The sequence below is a fragment of the Meleagris gallopavo genome, chromosome 4 (genome assembly GCF_000146605.3).
Source record: "Meleagris gallopavo isolate NT-WF06-2002-E0010 breed Aviagen turkey brand Nicholas breeding stock chromosome 4, Turkey_5.1, whole genome shotgun sequence".
Taxonomy (NCBI): Eukaryota; Metazoa; Chordata; class Aves; order Galliformes; family Phasianidae; genus Meleagris; species Meleagris gallopavo.
Window position 1 is genome coordinate 64,294,908 of NC_015014.2, and position 23,470 is coordinate 64,318,377.

General features: G+C 47.3%; 1 protein-coding gene across 2 annotated transcripts in view; it reads left to right on the forward strand.

The window, feature by feature from the left end:
- LOC104909285 (exocyst complex component 6B-like) overlaps nucleotides 1–21,007 on the forward strand; it is a 33,619-nt gene extending 12,612 nt beyond the window's left edge. For both annotated transcript variants that reach the window (XM_031553222.1, XM_031553223.1), the window contains 2 exons: nucleotides 11,822–11,963; nucleotides 20,868–21,007. In XM_031553222.1, the coding sequence (XP_031409082.1) occupies nucleotides 11,822–11,963; nucleotides 20,868–20,992 (267 nt within the window). In that variant the 3' untranslated portion in view covers nucleotides 20,993–21,007. The remainder of the gene's footprint in view (nucleotides 1–11,821; nucleotides 11,964–20,867) is intronic.
- The last annotated feature ends 2,463 nt before the right edge of the window (nucleotides 21,008–23,470 follow it).

The following is a 23,470-nucleotide window of genomic DNA, read 5'->3' on the forward strand; positions in this document are numbered from 1 at the left end:
GTGCGAAACCAAGCACACCTCGTGTTTCTCGATGCCGTCGTGTGCCTCTGCCCTGCTCTGAGCTTCTGCTTCTATGCCTGCATAGCCCTGCAGCCCTGCTCTGTGTTCAAGCTGCCCGTGGGGCTGCCCGGCCAGATCGGCGTTGCACGGTGCTGTTGGGTGCATGCACCCCTTTGCCTGGAAACTGAGCATAGCTGAGCCCTGAGCCCTTGTGTGGGCACTCAGGAGTTTCAGAGTCAACAGCAAGGCCTCACATCAATGCCAGCTTCTGGAAAGAAGGAGCCATCCTACAGCAATCCTGGCCCTGCGGGCACGGATGTGTCACACTTGGTGGCAGTCCCCCATCAGCCACCGATTTGCAGGGGAGATCTGAGTACCCCCTTGTGCTCAGCCCGTCCTGTACAGGGGCCTGGGGTGTACCCCCAGAGGGATGGAAGCAAAAAGGAGCATTGCCTCTGGCTTTTGAGACTTTCAACAATTTAGAAGCCAGATGTATTTATTTCTTTAATTGAATCCAGTGCCTAGACAGCTATGGAGTCAGCTTCCTACGGAGAGGGGTGCATTAGTTTCATTAAGGTAAATCAATGAAAAGTAATACCTGGAGGTCCCCTGGAAAGGGTCAGGGATGGAGTAATCCCTTTATACGGTGGGACTTTGCTAGCCTGCTCTTAGTTGGTTTTGTTCTTAACTGCAACACATTCTAATTTTGCTTTTAACCCCTCTAATTTTTTGTTCACTTGGTTGTTTGTTTTAATTGGTGGAAATAAATCACTAATCTGTCTGAGAGAATGAAAAATAAAAATCTGATTGCACGAAATAGCAGCACAAAGGAGCAATTGTAGCTGCATTTAAAGAGTCCGGTGGGAAGCAGTTGTGGCTGATCCTAGAGGTTTCTCCATGTGATAGATATAGAAAAACACCCCAAATTGTGAGTTGCCTGGGTCACAGGCATGGACAGGGCTGTGAGCAGCCTCTATAAAATCCTCTCTGGTTGCTTCCTCTGCTCTCCAGGGAAGATCCTGCTCTCTCTTGAGGTTACTCGACCCAGTTTGCGCTCAAGGTTGGACACAGTGAGTTTGCCATGGTCAAAGCTGGGATCGTGCCTGGAGCAGTGCTCGTGTGGCTGTGGGGTCTGGGCTGTTCCTGATGCTCTGGAGCTGTGTGCCACTCTTCAGATGTCCCCGAGATCCCAAATACTGGCCAAAAGGAATGGGTTGGAACGAGAACTTCTGGTTGCACTTCCGCATTCAAATATGGTGGAGTTAGCTTTGTTGGCTGGGGAAGCCTGACCTCTGCTTAACCCACGAGTGCTAGTTAAGTAGGATCTGGGTAAGCCAAGTTATCTTGTAATTACATGGTTTCTTGTGTGCTTTCAGCACTCTGAAAATTAATTGAAGCTAAAATGCCCAGTCCCATAAATCCTTTAAACCAGGGTGTGCGCGCTTACCTAGGTTTTGCTTCCCTTTGTGTAGTCACTTTGGCATGTTTGGCTTTGATTTCGTTTTACAAACTTAGATTTATAAAGCTATTTTGTGCTTACTTTTGCATGCACAAAGAATCAGATGTGTGGTACGGGGAATTTGGCAGTCAAAAAACCATCCTCAGCGTAAGGAATTCAAACACGCCCGCTGCTTCCTGCACCAGAGCCCAGCACAGAGCTTCCAGCGGCACTGTCAGATGTTAAGGCATGTTTCTTTTTCCCCTTTGGGCTCAAATTTAAGTGAAACAATAGACTTTGCCATTATATGCTTTCCTCTGGTTTCGTACGCTGGCAACCTGAAGTCTTGCAAGGCTTCGACGTTGGGAGCACGCATGGGAATGTTGATGAATGCCATATCTGCAGCAGAATCATTGAGTTCTTAAAGTTGGGAAAGACTCTTGAGATCATCAAGTCCAACCATTAATACACGATGAGGAGCAGAATGGTGGGAAGGAAGCGATCGTGGATGCGGGCATGGAGTTTGGTGACTGTCATTGGGTGCCAGCACAGAGCTGTGTGTTCTCCTTGCACCTTGCAGCCTACATAGCAAGAGAAAGGAAGCAAAACACTGAAAGATGAGGATCTTGATGGATTTTCTCGTGGTTGCCATGGTCTTTCTTCACGTTGTTTCATGAATTAGAATGAATAAGGAGAACTGGACTTGCTAATGAAAAAAAATGCAACAAGGTGCCATTAAGTTTTGCAGCTTTCATAGATCTGTAGAGTCATTCAGGTTGTAAAAGACCTCTCAGATCCCCAAGTCCAACCCCAACCCATCCCACCAAGCCCACTGACCACAGCCCTCAGTGCCACATCTCCGTGGTTCTTAAATGCCTCCAGGGTCAGTGACCCCACCGCTCCCTGGGCAGCCTGTTCCAATGCATTGCCACTTTCTGAGGAGAAATTGTTCTTAATAACCTACTTCCTCCTCTCTGTTTCTCAACCAGAAGTTGTGTTCTTACATGAAATAAAACTTTCATTAAGATTTAGTTCTTGGAAAATTGTAAGAACAGCGGCAGTTTCACATGCTTCTTGTGCAGATCACTACTTCTCAGTAATCAGCTCTGACTGCCCGGTTCAGAAGCAGAAACCTACTGAATTGCATTGGAAACGGAATGGTTTTTTATCTTTTGAGCTCTTTTTTTTCCAATCTGCTCAACATCTGGGGCTGAAGTCACATCCAAGTTCCATTTCCAGCGGGCAGAGCCAAACATCATGGAGAACGCACCAAGCCCTCAATGGGCACCGCAGTAAGTGGGCATCTGTTGAGCTCTAGGGTCTCTAGGAGCAAGGCATGGGTTCTGCACGAGGCTGAGCACAGCCTGCTGGTCTTCCAGCCTTGAGATCCTTCCCCTTTTAATTATAACCCAACTCCTAGCAGTGCTCAGTACAGATGAATCGGTTCTGTGCACTCTCTCTTTTTAAGCCTTCCTGCTGCTGTAATTGGCAGATGCTTTGCCCCGATAAATCAACAGAGATGAGCGTGGTTCAAACTCTTCATACATTAGGGACAAATAAAAAAAAAAAAAATCTGCATTTAATCAACTTTTTGTTTCCAAAATGGCAGCTGCTTTGTATTTAATGGAAAATCAGCCTCTTCCCAATGGAAAGAATGTTATTCCCAAAGCGAATACAAAAGAAAATAAAAGCCACAAAAGAGGGAGGATGAAATATGTCATTTATTTTTTCTCGTTCGTTCCAGTTTTTGCTCTCTGATAATTGTCGGGCCAGGGCTCTGGTTTGTGTCAGGCATTTTGGGAAGCCTCACCCCATGGACACGGGGACTGGGGAGGAGCACGGCGAGGGCTGCGTGGCTCTAAGAGCTCCAGGAGGAATGACGGCTGCTCCTGGGTGAACAGAGTCTCGTTAAACGCAGGCTGTTTGTGGGCTTCATTCCTTCTTAGAGGTACCTGTGCTGTTTGGACATTGTGTTTTTCCGTGGTGGAGGGCTGAGGAGTGTGGATTCATTCATGGGAAAGAACTGTTAAGATGATCACATCCAACCATCAACCCATAGAATCCTAGAATGGCCTGGGTTGAAAAGGACCACAATGCTCATCCAGTTCCAACCCCCTGCTATGTGCAGGGTCACCAACCAGCAGACCAGGCTGCCCAGAGCCACATCCAGCCTGGCCTTGAATGCCTGCAGGGATGGGGCATCCACAACCTCCATGGGCAACCCGTTCCATTGTGTCACCCATCCCCACCACATGGCAAAGCCAAAGGGTTCCCTTCTGCCATGGCATAGAGATACCTTCTGGGAAAGGAGAACTGGGTTTAGCTGCTGTGGTGTGCTCTGCCCATACGTTTTGGGTTGTGTTGAAGCCTTGCTTTTGATGGCTAGAGGGCTGGAGCACCTCCCCTATGAAGACAGGCTGAGGGAGCTGGGCTTGTTCAGCCAGGAGAAGAGAAGCTGCAGGGTGACCTCATTGCAGCCTTCAGTACCTAAAGGGAGCCCACAGACAGGAGGGGAGTCAACTCTGTGCAAGGGTAAATAACTGCAGGACAAGCTGAAATGGTGTGAAGTTGAGGGAGGGAAAATTGAGGTTGGATATGAGGGGGAAGTTCTTTCCAGAGAGAGTGGTGAGGTGCTGGAACAGCTGCCCAGAGAGGCTGTGGATGCCCGACCATCCCTGGAGGTGTTCAAGGCCAGGTTGTTTGGGGCCCTGGGCAGCCTGGACTGGTATGAAATGTGGAGGTTGGTGGCCCTGCTTGCAGCAGGGGGTTGGAGTTTGATGATCCTTGAGGTCCCTTCCAACCCTGGCCATTCTGTGATTCTGTGATTTGCTGTTTCCCATATTTGCATTTCCCATGATTTCTCACGGATACAAACCCCTTGAGCTGTGCTTCTGCTGTTGAAGATATTCACTCCTTCGTGTGAGCAAATGCATGCAATATGTGATGGGCTGCTCCTCTCCATGGCCATGCAGGAACAACCTTGCTGTGCCCAAATTAAACACCATTTGGTGTTGATGCTCCCTCCAGCTTCACCCAGAACAGCCTCCAGCTGTTGGCCTTGGCCTTCAATAGCAGAACCAAACTCCTGTTTTTTTTTTCTTTTTTATTGGAATTTGAGGGGTTTTGTATCAGCCTGCAGTGGTCAGCATAACTGGCTGTCTGGTTTATTTTTGTGTGGTTGCAGTTTCACTATGGTCTGTGCCTGCAGTCTGTTGCTGCTCATGGGTGGCATCTGAGATTCATGGTGGAGAGCTGTCTCTTGATCATGGTTGTTAGATGACAGCGATGGTTGAAGTTCTAAGACAGGAATCCCCATTTTTTCATCAGAATAGTGTATGACAATGCCTCGGTGGTGTCAGTCTGTTTAAATCTGGTGGTTTGCTGATGGCAATACAGCTTCTCCTGTAGAGGCAAGTGGGATGGGGTGGAGTTTTGTGGGGTAGGCTGGAGACAGTTGTGCTTTGGATCCAAAATGCCGTCTTCAAAGAAGGATGTATGCTTCTCCTTTCATTAAGTTGAGCACCAAAAAACCTGTAATTTTAGCTCCCCCAAACAATGTGAAGGACCTGGTTGGGTCCAAGTCTGGGAGTGTCCCTTTCCTGACAGCACTGCATGAGTGTTGCTCATTGCCAACTTTCTCTTACAGGTTGGAAGCTTTCTGCTTCTTTTCCTTGGCAGATTCCAAGGCCACGTAACCTCCAGCTGTGTACTTTGTAGCTTGGGGCACCACTCATGTTGGTGGGATTTGGGATGTTGCAGGTTTGAGCTCTGCTGTTCACTGTAGGTGCTGAGCTTTTGTAGACAATGAGTGGCTCTCTGGATCCCTGGTTTGAAACCGATCCCTTAGGGATGGATTTTTGAGCATGTTGGACATAGAATCATCATCATAGAAGGGCCTGGGTTGAAAACAACCACAATGATCATCTGGTTTCAACCCCTGCTATGTGCAAGGTCACCAACCAGCAGACCAGGCTGTCTGGATCCACATCCAGCCTGGCCTTGAATGCCTGCAGGGATGGGGCATCCACAACCTCCTTGGGCAACCTGTTCCAGTGTCTCAGCACCCTCTGAGTGAAAAACTTCCTCTTAATATCCAACCTAAACCTCCCCTGTCTCAGTTTAAAATGCAGAGGAATTAATGAGGGTGGTGTTGAGACCCTGGCACATCAGGTTGGCACGGGCACACTGAGGGGCTCAGGCAGCAAAGCTGATTTCCTAATATTGCCCTCAAAAGTGTCCTGATTTTTCCCACCTTGCCCACAAAAGTGGCAAAGATTTGCGAGATAACTCAGTTTGCTTCTGCAGAAGGAAAACTTAAATAGCCCTGATTCCATCCTCCTACTCTTAGTGCATACGTTGCAATGAGGAGCTGTATGATGGCGGCTGTTTCACTTGCACCTATTTGTGGGCAGGATACAAGAACACATAGTCTAAATACCAGGAAAAGGGAGCTGACCTTTCTGCCATCATTTCATAGAGGTTTTATGTTGCCAAACCATTGTGTTAAGATGATTGGGATGAGTCCAGCTCATGGTCCGCTGGTTGATGCTCATGGACTAAGGAAGGGAACAGGATGCTGTGAAGCAGTTTTACACTGCAGGCTCTGGGATTTTCACAGTGCCTTATTTTCTTGTCCGAACCAGTATTCTTGACTCATAACTATGATGGAGTAATTTATATCCCCATCCCTGGAGACTTTCAAGGCAAGGCTGGATCAGGCCCCGGGCAACCTGTTCTAACTGTGCTGTCCCTGTTCATTGCAGGGCAGTTGGACTAGATGGCCTTCAGAGGTCCCTTCCAACTCTAAGGATTGCATGATTCTATGAGTCGTGTTGTTTATAACGAAGTGAACTTGTAATGCTGAGGAGTTCCATATTTATTTTGCCCATTTTTCTATTGTGTGTACCCGCGTGGATTTGCATTTCTAAGCGTAGTGCACCAAAGCAGTCTCGGATGAAAACAAGTTCTGCTGTTATAAAAACAGAACACAACAGTTGCAAACCCTGGGACTGCTTGAAACCTGTCAGACTTTGTTTCTTGTGGCAGTATCCCATTAGTCCTTCGGTGAGCTGACAGAAGGGTTAGCAGTGCCACAATGGGACTTTTGTTTGCGCTTTGCCCGCACTGCGATGGGGATAAGGGGCAGTGGGAGGCAGCGGCGGCCCTTTGGAGGTGGAGGTGATGCGGGATGGGTCCCCATGGGTCTCCCTGGAGCCTGCAGGAGTTGGTGCAAGCCGGGAGCCCCCAGCCCTGCAACGAGGTGGGTAGCGGCAACCGATTCCTGATTGCACACTAAGATTAATGGGTATTTATTTTAACAACCATTCCGTTTCAGTAGCTTTTAATGAGTCCTTTGATAGCAAGTTCCTTAATTAACAAGGCTGCCTTTCAGCTTTTCCCTTCCCTAATTGTTAACATATTTGCTATTTTCAAACAAATACGCTACCGTGAGCAACACCGGCTCCGCGCTGACCTTCTCCTGCCTCCTGGGAACCCGAAGGGCTTAATCTGCTGCCCAAGGATGAAATGCAGCTGAAATGAGATGATTTCATGGCTGGTTTCCTGCAGCGTGATTGACTCGGTGTGGCATGGTCCAAGGAGTGCTGCTTGTGCTGATGTGTGGCACCTATGGCTTGCATCTTGGCAACAGCATCGGGTGGTTTGGCTCTGCTGCTTCATTCATTGGTATTCATTGGGTATCAGGCCTCTGTGCATCTCTGGGGGCATCAAATGGGCAGCATCACCTTGAGAGATGTCACATAATCATCGAGTCATTAAGGTTGGAAAGGACCTCTGAGATCCCCAGGTCCTATCCCAACCCATCCCACTGTGCCCACTGACCTCAGTGCCACATCTCCACGGTTCTGGGACACCTCCAGGGATGGTGACCCCACCGCTCCCTGGGCAGCTGCTCCAGTGCCTGACCACTCTTTTGGAGGAGAAATTCTTCCTAATGTTCAACCTGCCTGTGATGTAAACATCAGCTGCAGACCCCAGCTACAAGGAGGTTGCACTGAGAGCAGTGGACAGGGGGATTCCTACGTGGGGAAAAAAGCAGTTACAGACCAATTAAAGTCTGCAAACAAACCCACGGCTGTTGATGGTATGCTCAGGAGGAGAATTGCTATTTTGCTGGCCGTGTTTGAGATGGGCAAAGGTGGTTGGGCATGAGCTTGGGTGTCTCAGCAGCTGAGCTCCACGTGTACTCATGCACCACCCAGCTCTGCCCCATGCAAATCCAGTTCAGCTTTTGTGAGGTTTGCAAAGATATTCAGTAAACAACTAATGCGATCGAGGTTTTCTTGCGACTTCAAGCTCCTCCATTTTCTGTCATGTTGGTAAATGAGCTATGGGGGACTTCAGAGTGTTAGTTTTACCCTCATCTCTGCAGGCAGTTCACAGGAGCCCATCCTGGCTGAGGCTGGATACCCATCTGGGTCCTTCTGGTCCAGCCCAGCCCCAGCAGGGACTCCCAGTTGTGCCTGGGCCCACATCCAAAGGCTTTTGTAGGTCCCCAAGGAGGAGACCACATAGAATCCTTAAGATTCCTCTAAGATCAAGTCAGCCCATCCCCGCTGTGCCCACTTACCATGTCCCTCAGTGCCATATCTGCACGCCTCTCTGGTTCCTCCGAACCACAGCAGGATCACAGGGTTCTGTTGGAGCAGCATCTGCGATGGGCACCCCTGACACCTCCAAGCCAAGGCACATGTCCTGGCACTGCTCAGGGTGGGGCTGGTAATGATTTTGGAGGTTTGGAGGAAAACATGTCAATCACAGGCTTGGATCACTGCCGCCATCCTGGGAACTACAGTGGGAACTGGAAGAGGAAAGAGAAACAGAACACCTTGTTAGGAGCAATCGATCAATGTCCTCATTTGATTCTTCTCCTACCAGCAACAACTGCTTATCAAGCAGGTATTGCAGTTGGTTTCTGGGAAAATATTATAAAATTGATGTTTGTGTGCAGTGGCTGATCTTGCAGGGAGCTGCTGTAAGTGGCGTCTTTGTCACTGTCTGTATTTGTATTTATAAGACTGAAAGAGCATAAATTCTGGAAAGGTGTTAGACCTTGATGTGCCAGGCAGCTGTACCCCATGGTGGAGGACCTCCTGTCCCCAACTGGGCCTTTATCATAGTGATTTAAAGCCCCATGGCATCTCCAAGCCCTCAGCTCATAAATAGAAGGAAGAATGGATTAATGCATACAAGGCAGGAGAAGTACCTGCGTATGCTTTTATCTTTCATCCACTAATTCTGAGTTTGTATGCTTGTATGGTTTGTATGCTCTGCTTCTGCCACAAAGGCTCTGCAGAGCTGTTGTGCTGTCAAGGCATGACGATTAAATTGCCTTTTCCCTCCCGTCTCCCTTGCGTCTGGCTTATTAACTTGACATTTCATTTCAACTATTTGCTGTTCTTCTCACCCTCCCAGTGTTGCTTGTCATTCACTCTCTCTTTGGGCAAGCTTGGCTGGCCGGAGGAATGCATGCAGCAGAGCAGGTGTGTTTGCAGGCACAGGTAACCCTTTAGGTACCTCCGTGCTGTGTTCCAACCTTTGCTTGGAGGAGGAGGGTGTTATACTATGGTTTTTCTCACTGAGGCCGAAAACCTGCTTATGGGTTTTCCTTTTGACTTCATCCGTGGAGGTTTGTGTCTCAGCTGCCCTCGGGTTGCAGCCTGTGTCCACACTCATAGACTTTTGGGTTTTCTTCCGAGCAGAGTGGGTGATGAGAAGGAAAAGTCCACTTTGGGTTTGAGTTGCGTATCACAAGGAGTCTCAAGTTGGCTGGGGAAGAGCTGTGAAACTGCAAGTGAGGAGGATGATGTGTGAGGATCGTAGATGGGCCAGGACTGAGCCTTCTGCTCAACAACACATCAAAACACCTGGAGCATAGCAACGACTCAAGTGTCTGTTGGAAGTAATGAAGAAAAATGGTGGTTCGGATAGCAGCGTGCTTCCACTGCAGTGCAGGGCTGAGGAATGAGCCCGAGCAGCACCGTAAATAACCTCGTGTGTCAGAACGGTGCGAGGAAATGATGAAAAGCAAAAACTCGTGGCTGCGCTAAACTTTATGGTTGCCATGTTTCTTCTTAATTTTAGTAAAGGTGTTTGTTCTGAGGTGAGTAATGGACGCTGCTGGAGCCTGGGAACGGCAGTAAACAATGGAGATGGAGTGCCCTGCCCTCCGAGCGTGGCTCTGCTTTCTTATTAGTGACAAATGAAGTTCTCCTGCTGCTGAAGATGGATGTTGCCCATGAATCCAAACCTACTTGGTGAAACTGGCAAAAGCACTTCCCAGTTCATGTATCAAAAATCTGCTCATCTGTCCGTGCTGCGGTAATGAAACTTGTGATCCACCCCCACTTTAATCCCAGTTTGAGTACAATTTGTACAAAGCTTCTAAATGTCTCCTAAGCCACTCCTAGTTTCCAAGAGAGCGTGTTAAAGCCTTTTGTGTGCGTTTGAAAACATAATCTCCAGCTGAAGCACGGCTGTTTGCATGGCAGCCCCACCACCAGAAGTGCTGTCGTGGAGGTTGCGGGCATGGAGCTATGGATGGTTCCATGCAGCATTGGCCAGAGAGTTTCTGTAAGTCTGTGTTTCCATGCCAGAACTGCACATTTTTATGGGTTTAATGCATGTTCTACACCTGCATTGCATACGGAAGCCTGTTATGTAGATCCTGCCACAACTTTTGGACCCAAGCAATGAGGGAAGTCTTTTGAGGAACTGTAAATGAGGAGAGAAATTCAGATAAAGTCTGCTGCCTGTTCTGGAAGCTTGTCACAAAGGTTTGGTTGCAGTTTGGTGGGAGGGGAAATACGTGTTGCTCACAGAAAGGACTTTTTCCACCTCTGTCTCCTCCTGGTGTCTCAGGGAGTTCAGGAACCTGTAGGCTGCCATGGAAGAGCTCAACTTGAGGCCATCATCTCTCCTCATCCTATCCGCATTACGTGGGAGCAGAGGCCGACCCCCACCTCACTCCTTGCAGGGAGTTGTAGAGAGTGATGAGGTCTCTCCTGATCCTCCTCTTCTCCAGACTGACCCAACCTATTGGTCCTGTAGGTCTCTCCATGAAGTAGGGGTGTATTGGAGGAGCCAAGTGTTGATAGTCACCTTCTCTATGGAACAGGCAGGTGCAGAAGGAGGGCAGGAGGTGCTCCAGGCACAGAGCAGGAGCTCCCTGCATCCCAGGAGGGTCCCTTGGAGGAGCAGGTTGTCCCCCTGCAGCCCATGGGCACCCATCTGAGCAGATCTCCCTGTGTAGCCATGGTGCAGCAGTGGATGTGGCCCGCAGGAGGCTGCAGCCCATGAGGGTTCTTGCAGGAACAGAGCCCAGGCTCCTCCATCCATGGGGACTTGTGCTGGAGCAGTTCATGAAGGATGGCCCCTGTGGAATGGAGCTGTGTTGGAGCAGTGCTTGAAAAGCTGTGGGCAGCCTTTGTGGGATCTGTCTGGGGAGGGATCCCACATGGGGCAGGGGCAGAGAGTGACCATGAAGGAGTAGCAGAGATGGAGTGTTATGGGCTGACCACTGCCATTCCCTAACTCAGGGAGAGGGTGGATGAGGGAAGGTGCCTGTAGGTGACTTTTAGTTCTCACTGCTCTAATCTGTACTAACAAGCAATAAATTATCTCCCTGGGCTGGCTCTGTTGTTTTTGCCTATAACAATAGCTGGTCAGATATCTCCTTATCTCAACCTTTGCACCCTTTTCCATCCTATTTTCTCCCCCTCTTCCTTGAAGGAGGGGCAGTGAGGGAGCATTGTGGTAGAGCTGAGCTGCCCATCGGGGCGAAACCACCTCACCCCAATCCTATCCAAGCCAACACAGCTTCAGCACTTCCTCACTGTGACGTTCCCTTCTCTCTGTTCCCCACCTGTGTCTGGATGGTGCCACACAGCACTGGAAGTAGGCAGAAGAGCATCAGCGTGGGTTTGTGGTCATCACAGTGTCCTTCCAGCTCTGCAGGGTGCACGCCAAGGAGCCTGCTTGTGTCCCTTGCTCCACAGACCCGAGTCATTTCTGCTGGCACCGTGGATGACCCAACCTGGTGAAGGAGCAAAGCGCTCCCTACTGCCGTGCAGTAAAGACTGAAAGAGCTCTCGTTGAGCTGAATGCCTCTGCTGTTGGAATGGGATTTTGAAACTCTTACTGTGCAGTGTAAATAAATGCAGTTTGAGCTGTAGGCTGCAGTTCTGAGTTGTCACCGCTCCCATCGTTTTAACCTATCAACCAGGTTACCTCATGCAATCTGTGCAGGCCGTCAAATGGAACACGGCCTGTTGTCTCGTCCAAAGTAGGACGTGATGGTGAGGGCTGCTTGGTGCTGTAAGTGCGTGCTCGTGGGCCTTCATACGTCTCCCTTTTGTTTTGCAGGGGAAGGTGGCACAGACCGCCTGCATGTCAGCGTGCAAACACCTGTCCACCTCGCTGATGCAGCTGCTGCTGGAAGCCGAAGTGCGGCAGCTGACGCTGGGCGCCTTGCAGCAGTTCAACCTGGACGTGGAGGAATGTGAACGTAAGATGCATTACCATCCCGTTTTCCATTGCTTTGCTTTGCCCATTTGTGTGCCAGGACCCGAGCCAGGGCAGTGTTGTGAGTGGTGCCAAGTGGTTGGGACTGGCAGAGCTCGCTGCTGCTGTCTGGGAGGACATCTGGGAATATCTTCAGCACAGAAGCAGCTCAGCAAATTCGAAGAGATCAAAGCTTTGCTGTTCCTTTTCTTCCTAAAGTGCTTCACTGATGCTTTCCAGATCATCCCTGCTTTTTGAAACGGAGTGTTTTAAAACTATGAGGAATTAGAGTGGGTAAAACATCGGGGAGGGCTCACAAAAATCAGTTCATTTGTAACCGTTTCAGAAAACAGTAACTGTTCTTAAGAAGTTCTGGTCATCTCCTGACTTCAGCCAGTTGTCTTCTCTATCTGCTACAGGGAATTCTTTCTCAAAGCATCCCCTTTTTGCAAAGTTACTGCTATGGAAAAGAGTCATTGTAAGCAGCTGTTACATTTAGAGGTGTGCATGTGAGCATAGTAAGGGCCACCAATGTGGCTTGCAGTCAACCCTGCTCATTTTGGTTCACCTAGCTAACATCTGAATAAGCTCTGAAATCCTAAGATTTCTCTCAAGTTGCTTATTATCCTGCTGTCTGTGGGTGTTAACAAAATATAGAACAGAACTGACAGAACACCTTGCTTCGTCCTATTTTTATCAGTTAATCCAAGGCAGGGCCAGTACACTTCTGCACAGGAACCTCCCTCCCTTGTGAGTCTGTTTTTAGATGCTAATTGAAGAAAGGGGAAAGGGGATGAGTCCATACCCACAGACAACTTTATTTGTTGGTGGCAACAGAGCTGCCATGTAGTTCTTTCAGCCCCAGCATCCAGCCTACCCCCTGCAATGTCACCCAGCATCTTTGCATTTGGGAGGCTTGAGCTTTGTGCAGTCCAGTGGTGGCATTTGCTCTTGCAGGGGTGTTGGTGGAAGGCAAAAGAACAAAGAAGGTTTGAAAAGTCAAATGTTTGGACAGGTTGGTATCGTAAGGAAGGAGTTATTTACAGTAAGATGAGGCACTGGCGCAGGTTGCCCAGAGAGGCGGTGGTTCCCCAAAAAGACACCCAAGGTCAGACTGGAGGGACTCTGAGCATGTCCCCATTCATTGTAGGGAGTGAGACCAGATGGCCTTTAAGGATTTCTTCCAACTCAAACTATTCTGTGAATCTATGATTATGTTCTGTGATTGCTTGTGAACATATCGCAAAAGCAATGGCTACAGAAAACACTCAGCTTGATAGGGTTCAAGAAATACTTGAAGTTCAGAGTGGATGAAGATTTTGGGAGGAAGTGTATTCCAAATACTCACCTTTTTGGCTTTCTGGGTTGATAAGGTGGTTGGAGTTTTGCTCTTTAGATCATCACAAGCCTCTTCATCGCGGAGTCTTCTGAAATGCTCTTTGCCCTGATGTGATTCCTGTTAAGCCCCACAGCAAGATAGTCCCTGTCCACTCTCTGGGGATAGTATTAGAAACTAAATAGCTGGGAGCTGCCATTCCTATCTTTGGTAACTCCACTCATTCAGTGAAATGCATTGCGGTCGTCCTCATTTGGTACTTAATGCTGTCAGACTATATTCTCCTGCCCTTTGCAGAAGTGTTGCTAATCATGCTCCAGTTTGGCTGCACCCATCAACTGTAAATGCTGAGAGATTAAATTCAGTTGAAAGGTCACCTGTAAGATTGTGTGGGTTTGATAGGGGCTATTCTTTAACGGCTGGTCATCTCTTTTGCTTTTTCACAGCACTGTATGCAGAAGAACCTGGGAGAAGGATCAGCATTTAATGAATCGTATCCATAGTTTGCAGCTATATCATATGTCACAATGCAAGCAACACCATATTTTTCTTTCAGAAGTGCCTTCAGCCTTCAATTCTAGCTGTCTAATTTGTGTCCCATCAGCTACACCGGTAGCAGCTGTGTTCTCAATCTGTGTCCGCACAGGGACAGTCTGTGGTGCTGAGAATAATAGGAAGCATTTGTCATTAGTAATCGTTTCCTTCTTTTTCTTTTGGCTGCAAACAGACTCATGACCCTGCAGTTTTCCACCCCCGTCGGTAACTTGGGTCACTAAGCAGCATCTCCTCCCTGGATGCCCCCAGTGCTGAGTAAAACAGATGACAAAATGTAATCTAGTGAGGAGAGTGATGAGACAAATCAATGGAAACGTAGTGAATTAAGCATGGTTTGAAGGGGATGCAGCTAACTTACTCTATATAGGAGTAGATATAATGCACAGTACAAGAAAATACAGTTATGTACACAACGTGCAGTAGTTGTAGAGGTGAAAAGGTTTAATGGTTTAAGCTTGAGCCAAGACATGGGTAAATTAATTCCCCAGACTTGTATGTCCATGATACATTTAGAATTTAGAAATGATCTCTTTTCAGTGTAATGGAAGGGAATGGCTGCACAAGCAAGCCTCAGGCTGAAGCAGAGAGGAGCAAACCAAGATGTGAAGTTTTGCTATTGCTTGTAACTCTTTGTTATTGTTCTGCTTTTATAGCTCTTCTTATGCAGCCGAGAGAGATTCTCTCACCTCTTATTTAAACCTAGAGTGAAGTAAGACGTAGAGGTTAAATGAGTTGTCCAGAAAGACACAGTAGGACACGTCTAATTATGTCTCAATTTAGGAGTGTGTTCTGGCACCAACCCAGGGAGCCAACATGAAAAGAGGGAGAAAAAAACAACTCTGGAGGGAATGAAAAAAAAGAAAAGCAACACAAATACTGCTGCAAACCTGGAAATAGAAGAGGGGATTCTTTTTTCAGAACAGATGTTTGCTCTTTAAAATGGGCTTGTGGTCTTACAGCACAGGTCCACAACCCAAGATTTCGTGGCACTTTTTGTGATTGCTTCGTTCCCTTTTGCCTGGTTCCATGCTCTGCTCTTTTTGGGACCTCTTGGTGCTGGTGTTGGTCTTTCTCCATCTCCTTCACCTCCAAGGCAGTGGGAATCTGATGTAACAACCCCAGTTTGAAGGTTGGAATAGAAGAAGAGAAAGGGAAGGCGGCTGCTCTCACTTGTACAAAAGCGTTTCACGTCTCTAACTGATTCCAGCGGCGATTGAGGCAGATTGTTTTTACAATATTTAGGTCATAAAATAAGCAGTTCCACGATCTCCAAAGCCTTTTAACTGCTGCTTTACAAGAAATTAAAAGCACCATAAAATTATATTTAAAATTTCATTCAACTCCGCGTTCTCCTTCAGCCCACTCATGGGTGCAGTCAATAAGGAACGCAGACGTGGCAGCCAGCTCGAGGAGCACTGAACCCAACACGAGAGCACGCCAACGTGTGCCTATATGGGTCCCTGGGCAGCTGTTTACCACCTCATTCTTGGCTGCCTTATCTGGCCCCAGGAACTTTCTCACGCGGAAATCCCATCGTCCGCTCGGTGCTGTGGGCAGCCCTCCCCCTACAAACCCCAAGCACAGCTGCCTGCTCCTCTGGTAGCCTGAAGTGCATCGTGCATTGGTTTGCTGGGGGGTGAGCGCTGCATTTCTGGGGAGAAATGCCTTCCTTTTAGGATTCTGTGCTCGCATTGGCAAGGGAAGCAATGCCTGGTGGGTCAGTGCTGTAAGCATGCGCAGGTGGGAAGCGCACAGCTCCCCATCGCTGAGCTTCTCTTCCAGTGTCTACTGGAAGGGTTTTCCATTTCCCTTGTAAACTTGTTGCTGATTCCAGGTGTCTTCCAAATCTCTTCTGTCCTCTTGTTTCCAACGCTGTCTGCTCCAGCATTTCAGATATCCTCCATCTCCAACGGCTTCCCATCTTCTTCTTTGTTACCAGGATATTCACTGATATTTTCCCATCTTTGCCATCCTTTGCAACTTCAGGAAGAGAAAATGCTCCTGTCCACGCCTATTTAAATTAGACTTTGAAAGTATGGCTCGGGTCCCTCAAAATCTTCAGCATTTGCTTTCATTCCTTTTCCTAGCAAATGAAAAGTAATGGACCTCTCAGTGGAGCTACCTTTATGCTGTGTTTTAATGAATTGCTTAAAATTTGTGGAAAGAAACTAACAAAGATTTCAGAAACCTTTTTACACAGTGCAGCCGGGTTTTATCTCCCTGTGGTCTGAGCTAAATCAGTTTTGTTCCACTGTAACAAAGAGAGAGGCGGGTTTAACTACCTGGTCTCCTACCACCTTCTTGGCATTTAGCAAGAAATAGCTCTCTGGTTTCAAGTGCAATCCATGGTAATTGCTTGAGTTCAAACAATTTTTGGAACTCACTGGGACCACCATCCCCCAGCTCTGCACCTGCTTTCTCTCCCCACCCAGCACGGCACGCACACCACTGATACTTGATTCCACTTCTCCTAGCATTCGTATTTTAGTGGAGTAGAGAACTTCCCATCTGATAAGAGACATCCACTGAAAGTCTTGGTTTTGGGTTTGGGAACCTTTATAGATTCAGTATACCTGTCCTACAGGTTAGCAGATCCCAGTGTTTCAATGCAGAGTGAGCAGCCCCTGGACTACATTTCTATGCAGTGTTGGAGCTCCGTGCTCATCATTGCTCCTTCAGGGAGCAAGTGGCTTAGAGTCTTGTGATGCCGTCTGATGCTGTTGGGTGGATTTTGGATGACTCTTCCCTCTTCCTGCAGGCCTCTGAGATTCCAGAGGTGGCACTGAGCTTTGATATTTGCCTGAGCATCTAGGCAACACTCAGATATGTGGTCTGATTTTTGGATGGGCTGGTGTGGAGCCAGAAGTTGGACTAGGTGATCCTCATGGGTCCCTTCCAACTTGGGATATCCTATGATGCTACGATCCTGTGGTTTGGATGGAGGTATAAGCTCACATAAGCTCAACAAAAGTTGGGAAGAGAATAAGATGTCCTCTGCCAACAGGACATTCCATCCTCCCATTGCCTAAACTCATACCTATCCCTGCTGTCCTTTTTTGTCCTGTGAGCATCTCCAGTCCAAGCAAACACTTTTTCTTCATCTTGAGAATCTCAGGTCATTTTGTACCTCTGGGTAAGGAGCAAGGAGCCCTGTTGCTTGACTTTTCTAAGATGGTCTTCAAGGAATTTATCTATGGACGTTGGTTTTAAGACCTAGATTGTTCATTAGGGGATGTGGACATAATTATTTCCCCTAAAACAAAATCTCTTTCAAAAGAGGTGCAAGCACAAGTGGATATTCCCCTCAACAGGAGTTGCTGTAACCTCGATCTTGCAGGTCTGCCATCGTAAATTTTGGCGGTGTAATTTAGGGAAAATCTCACCCTCAAGATGATCTTTTTGAGGAATAAAGTAGCCAGCCGTGTTTACTTTAACCACACAATATGTGTAAGGTTCTGTCCCTATGCGTACAGTATACAAAAAGAGATTCCTCCAGTTCTGTATAATTAATTTCCAGTGGATGTCTCTTTTCTTGTGTGTGTTTGAACTCTTTCTTCTTTGTTCATTGTAAAGGGCTTAACGGTTCCTGTTCCTTGATTCTTTCATTGGTGAAATGTTTTGGAAGAGAGGTTAGAGTCCCTCTGTGACCTGCCCTGGGTGGCCCAAGCCTGTAGACCTTGCAAAGACATTACTTTTTTGGCCTGAACACAAGTCTCTCAAACCTTTAGCCTGGCTAAATGCTTTGTACAAACAGGCGCATACTGATCTGCTCTATTCTCTTGTGATTTTCTGCTCAAGGGGCTGTACTGTAGGTGGCTTGCTATGTTTGCCACTTGCCTTGGTAGTGGAGAAAGTACAATAAATGAATCCGACAGTACCGAGGCCAGCACTGTGCTTGGTCGTTCCGAGAAAATTATCCTGAAATCTGGTTGAAGAGATTAAAACCAAGAAGAACTGGCTGTGTCTCTCCTCTAAAGCTCTGTTCTCTTCTTTGTTTCTTTTTTTCTTTTAAGACATTGTTTATTTCTCCTTCCAAAATAAGTTTGTGGCATTGGTATGTAAAGTGTGACCTCTGATTACAGGAGGTACCGCTATTTTTGTAGCAGCCATGGGGAGAAGCATTGCATTCATTCCTCTTCTGGCTCCTTACAGCCCATTGCTGGAGCAGCTTTCTTCTTGCATATAAGCCGTGGTCTTGATCTAATTTCTTCTGTAACACGAGCAATGTGATCTCATGTGTCATTTCACTCCATGGATGTCAAGTGCATTGTTAATGCCATAGAGACTCCAATCCGTTCTTTTTATGAGAATTGCTGTTGAAGCAAATGTTGGTTAATAAAGAGCACGTTCCCTATGCTACTGTTGTTATAACTCGTCTTGTTAAAGGGTGATATTACTCCATAATTCCCAGTGTTAACTCCCATAGGGTTGGTTAATAGGAGACTGCTGAAGGTGAGCTGCTGGCTGTGGCGTGGGATAAAATCTATCTATCTCACGTTGCTCATGAGTGGATGACAATAGTGGCAAGTTCACAAGTCTTTGAAAACATTTAAGATCAATTTGCAGGCGTTTTCTCATGACTTTGAAATTCATGCTTGTAGGAAGGCCTTAAACTCCATGCGTACTTCGAAATAGATTCCTAGCAGCTGCAAAACCCTTCAGTCTAAAATAGAAAATTCTTTTCAACTCAGTCCTTTCAAGGTTTCTCTTTTCCAGTGTTGCTTCAAATGTAATAGGTGACCCCATCTGTAGAACGTGGGACGTAATGCTGAGCCAGCTTGTTGGGTGTTTCAACCTAGAGACATTAGTGGTATGGAGAAGCCCAGCACAGATCCATCTCTCAAGAGGAAACTATTTCCCATAACTGAATGTTCTTAGCTTCTCAGGTACATGCTTCTTCACAGTAGGAGTGTTATGGGATTGATGTGGCTCTGGGGATAATTTCCCCAGATGAGACAGTGGGGTGTACAGCAAATGTGTGAAGATGATTTATCACTTGCAGAGCAGAGTCAGAAAGCTTGTCTCATTGTTGCTTTGTGTGTGTGTGCTGGTTCAGGCAAGCTATGCTCAAACTTTATAGCAAACGTACGTATGCAGCTAGAAGTAATTAAAATAGTTTTGGAGGGTTAAGCAAGAATTCACTTTGTACTGACCTCTGTCCACTCCTATCCTGTGCAAAAGTGACAGAAGGCCATGGGAACAGCTGTGGGTGGGTTCTTCTGCCTTTGGGTCATGCTTTTACTTTCTGCATCTCAGTGAACGTTGCAAAGATGAGCCATCATTTCAGTCGTAGAGCTCTTCTGTTGGCCAAGTGTATTAAAAAGCAAAGCTGTCAATGTCTGGAGGTGTCCGCAGTGCCCTGGAGATGCTGCTGTCTGTACTAAAGGATGTTCTCCATGCTGAGATTTTAATGGAAGGTGATGCCAGAAAGGCAGCAAGTAACCCTTTTCTGGTTTCCAGAAACAAGTCAGTTAAGGAGCAGGTCTGAATCCCCACTAATTCATTAATCTGTTCTTATTAAAGCCATATGACTAAGCTGCCACAGGAAATCTGTGGAGATTTGTTTTCCTTCTTTTGAGGCATTTGCTTGAAAGTGAGATGACTTTTGGGAGGAGAAGTATACAAGGAGAAGACTTCCTGGCACAAAATGACTCTTCACAGCGCTTAGGGAAAGGCTTTGTCCACTGGTACCTTTGTGCAGTCGTGGAGACAGAAGGGAAAATCCTCCTTGCTCATTGCCGAGCCTTCCCCATTCCTTCATTTATGCAGCTGCAGGAGTGTTTGTAAATTCCTGAATGGAGAAAACGAAAATAGTTGAGCAATAGTAGACACTGGCATTATATAACATAAAAACACGTTATATTGTTACTGTGTATTTTTCCCTCCCTTCTATTCTGCCATCACGCTTTATTTCATTTCCTGAAAGCTCTCAGTATGTCGAATCTTCCGTGTCTCCAGGAGCAGCAAAACTCAGCCTATAGTGGAAACTCCCTCTTGAGTCTTTCATGGCGTCGAGTTGTGGCTTCACAAGTTAGGTCCCCTTGGTGATGAAAAGTTGCATGGAGAGCAGAGATAAAGCCATTATTTCTGTAGCTAAAGAGGGCGAAAACTAAGGGAAGTTGGGCAAAATCAACCTTGGACACATCTTCAAAAGACACACTTGAATGTATGCAGTCATTGGCTTCATGAGCGCTACCAAGGAAAAGCTGTTAAATGGCATGGAAGAACTAAGGTCCTCTAACATGAATTTGTTAAAGTCCCCCTTGGTGGCTTTAGACTTGGTTTAAATAATGAATTGGAAGACAAATAAATGACTTAAGTATGAAATTTTGGCCAGATTACATTGGAAGGAGGTAAATGTGGCCTTGAAAATATTCTCTTCGCTTTCGAAGCCAACGTTATTCAGTTGTCAGATGTCTTCATCCAAAATAAAGAAATATGCCACATAATGGCTGCGATTCTTCCCATTTGGATGGCTGTATGCTGGCAGTAGTGCTCCATACCAGATAATGCAAATAATCTGCTGCCGAATAATTAATGATGCGGCCGGGCATATTTTTTGATGAATGCTTATGGAGCCTGGTGACAGGCGTGAAATTAGAAAATTCCTTCAGTGCCCTAAAATATAAATAGCTTTCGGAACTGAAAAGAGTTTCAGAGCTGAAGATTTTATTGTGTCGAGAGGAAAAACTTTTCCACCCCCATCCCCCCCTTTCTTCTCCGCGAGTTGTTTGTCCATTCACAAAACAAATACTCTGAAGCCCAGTACGGCTCATGGGAATAAATTTCAGGTCGAATTAGTACAGTTTCCTTGCTGTCAGGACGGTGGAATTAATGGTGTTTTGATGACACGAATTTTGAAGGGCGAACAAAGAGGCTGAAGGGAGGGAGACATGACTCCTTAGAAGCGCGGTCCTCCTCTCCCCCAGCCTCTCTTGTCTTCCCTGTCATCCGTCTGCCAATCTCCCTGTCCATGGTTAGTTAAAGGCGCTTTTTATCCTCTTTTCTTTCCCACAGAGTTTGCCAGATCCGGCCCAGTGCCTGGGTTCCAAGGGGACACGCTGCAGTTGGCCTTCATCGACTTGAGACAAGTAAGTCTTTGTGTTTTTGTTTTTTGTTTTTCTTTTAAGATGTGTGACTGAAGACCATCAGGTCTTAAGGAAGGGGAGAGGAGGGGAAACGGCGTTGGTGATTTACGCCAAAGACCTATATTCCCCCCCGGGCACTCCCCCGCCTCCCTGTGCCCCAAACCACCTCCTCACTCCATGCTCCTGGAGATGGCGGAGGTGAAGGGGACTGGTGGGATGGGGAGAGGGAGAGTGAACCCTGACCCTGTGTCCTGCAGGGCCATTGTGCTCCCACTGGCTTCTGTGGCCGTGGCAGAATGATACCGGCGCGGCTGGCACGGAGCAGGTGCTGCGAACAGAGAGGGCACTGATGCAGAGACCGCCTGCTCCGAGCATTTTTGTTTGCAGATAATGCCTGGAGAAACGTTTGGCGAGCAATTTGCATTCCAGTTGGTGTGGGAAGGGTGTGCGTGGTACGTCTGCCCTTGGTCCTGCTCCCCCTCCCTGGTCCTCTGTGCCACCGATGTCACAAGTGGCACATGAGTGTCACTTGGCCACGAGTGATCAAGTGGCTGCTGGAGAAGATGGTTGGGATCCACCATCGGTGCCCACCTCTCCAGGGGCCCAAAGAGCCAACTTGACCATAGCAGGTACCGAGACATTCGTAGGGCTTGGCAAAGCGGTTTGGGAAAGGGCCATTGCAGTGAGTCATTTGTTAGGGCTGGAAATGGGCATTATGGATCCACTAGGCTGGGGGGGAAAAGTGAGGTGGTCCTGTCATCTCTTGGCACTGAAGATGGATGGGTTGGATAGAAAGTCTGAATGAAGTAAGACTCAATGACTGATGCTTCTCTCCTATTAAAACAATCTTTTTTTGTCTGTTAAACCCCCCTGGCTTTGTCCCTCCTGCCATCATGATGCAGTGCCTCTTGTTTTCAGAGTTGACGTAGTTTGCATTCTGAAAACTTTCGGGTGCCGAGGGTATTTCTTAAATCTGCATAATCTCTTGTATCGATGATCTCCTCACCACTGTGACTCTGAGCCACGCCGGAGCCGCTTTTAACCCGTAAGGTTTTGAGAGCTTCTCTGAATCCAATTGAGGTGCAGAGCAATCCATCACCCAATGACACTTTTGCAAGGCGGCGATAACTTTAATAGCGTCGGGATACCGTGTGGGTGCCCTTCGTACTCCAGCCTGTGAGTAAGTACCAAGTTTGTTTGCAGAACGTTCAAAATAGATCTGCAGAAAAGGTGCGTGTTATCACGGCCGCGTGTTGACATTTTTATCTTCATTAGCTTCTTGGCACTTTATTGACTGCAGTACGCAGTGCGCTTGCAACCTCCCGGATATAAGGAAACGTGGAGGCTTTGGTTCTTTTCCAAGCACGAAGACATGAATGTGGGGATTTTGAAGAGGAAAGCTGTGGCTTTCTGAAGAATGAGACGCCGTAAAAGTGCTCTGTGAGGTTGAGCTGCTCTGAGCCAGTGCATTAGCAGCAGGCTGGGATATGCAAAATGTTTGTACGGCTCATAAGTGCAGAACGCAGCCAAATGAATTCAGCTCAAGCAAGGGAGAGGCTGAACAGTAGCCCTCTACCATTCTTCTTCCTCTGTCAAATGTTCTTCTTTGTACAGAACATTTTCATCTTTGTTTAGGAAGGCAGTCCCACCTTTTTCTCGCATTTGAAAATTATGGCTTTTCTGAATGTTGCAAGGAGCAGGGGAGGAGCTCAGGCCTGCTGAGTGCCAGGTGAGAACAGGCAGTCCTAGATGTTCTGCTGGATAACAGCAGTGCTCGTTGGTGCCAAGGATTGTAGCAATAATGGACAACCTCGTTTCTGCAAGTAGAGCTGAGGCCGCTTATCGCTGCCTTACTGAGATTAGTGACCACAGGAGGGTTTGAGATGGTTCCCAGCTGCCTCTGCCATACTGCTGCCCAGCACAGAATGTGTGACCAAGCTTTGGGTATCTGCCTGAAGCTTCATCCACTGCTCCAGGACTGTCAGAGATCCCACACTTCCACCAACATGGAGCATCTAATTGGCTGGGAGCTGAGAGCTGGAGGGTGAGCAGGTGGATGGAGGTGCAGCAAAGAGAGGTCTTTACATTTTTATTTGCTTTGCTTTTAATTTGTTCTCTTTAGGCATGTTGTTCTTTCTCTTTGATGCCACTGAATGTTAGCATGGTGTTGACACAGAAAAATGACTGCCTTGCGCATGGCAGGGGGTTGGAACTAGATGGTCTTTAAGGTCCCTTGCAACCCAAACCATTCTGTGATTGTCATCCTAGGAAGATGTTCCCACCTAAAATTGGAGCAGCTTCTGCATAGCTGCTGAAGGAGTGTTTCCAGCCTGAAATCCATGCAAGCTTTTGGAAAGGTTAAAAATAATCTCAGCTTTGTGTTCTAGGTAAATCTATGCCCACGTTGGAGCAATCCTGTCAATTAGCATGGTTCTGCATGAGCAAGGTAGCTTTGCTGTGTAGATAATTAAAATAACCAGACAGAAAACACACCGTAAGACAATTAAAGAGATTCCTCCCTTCTTTCCCACT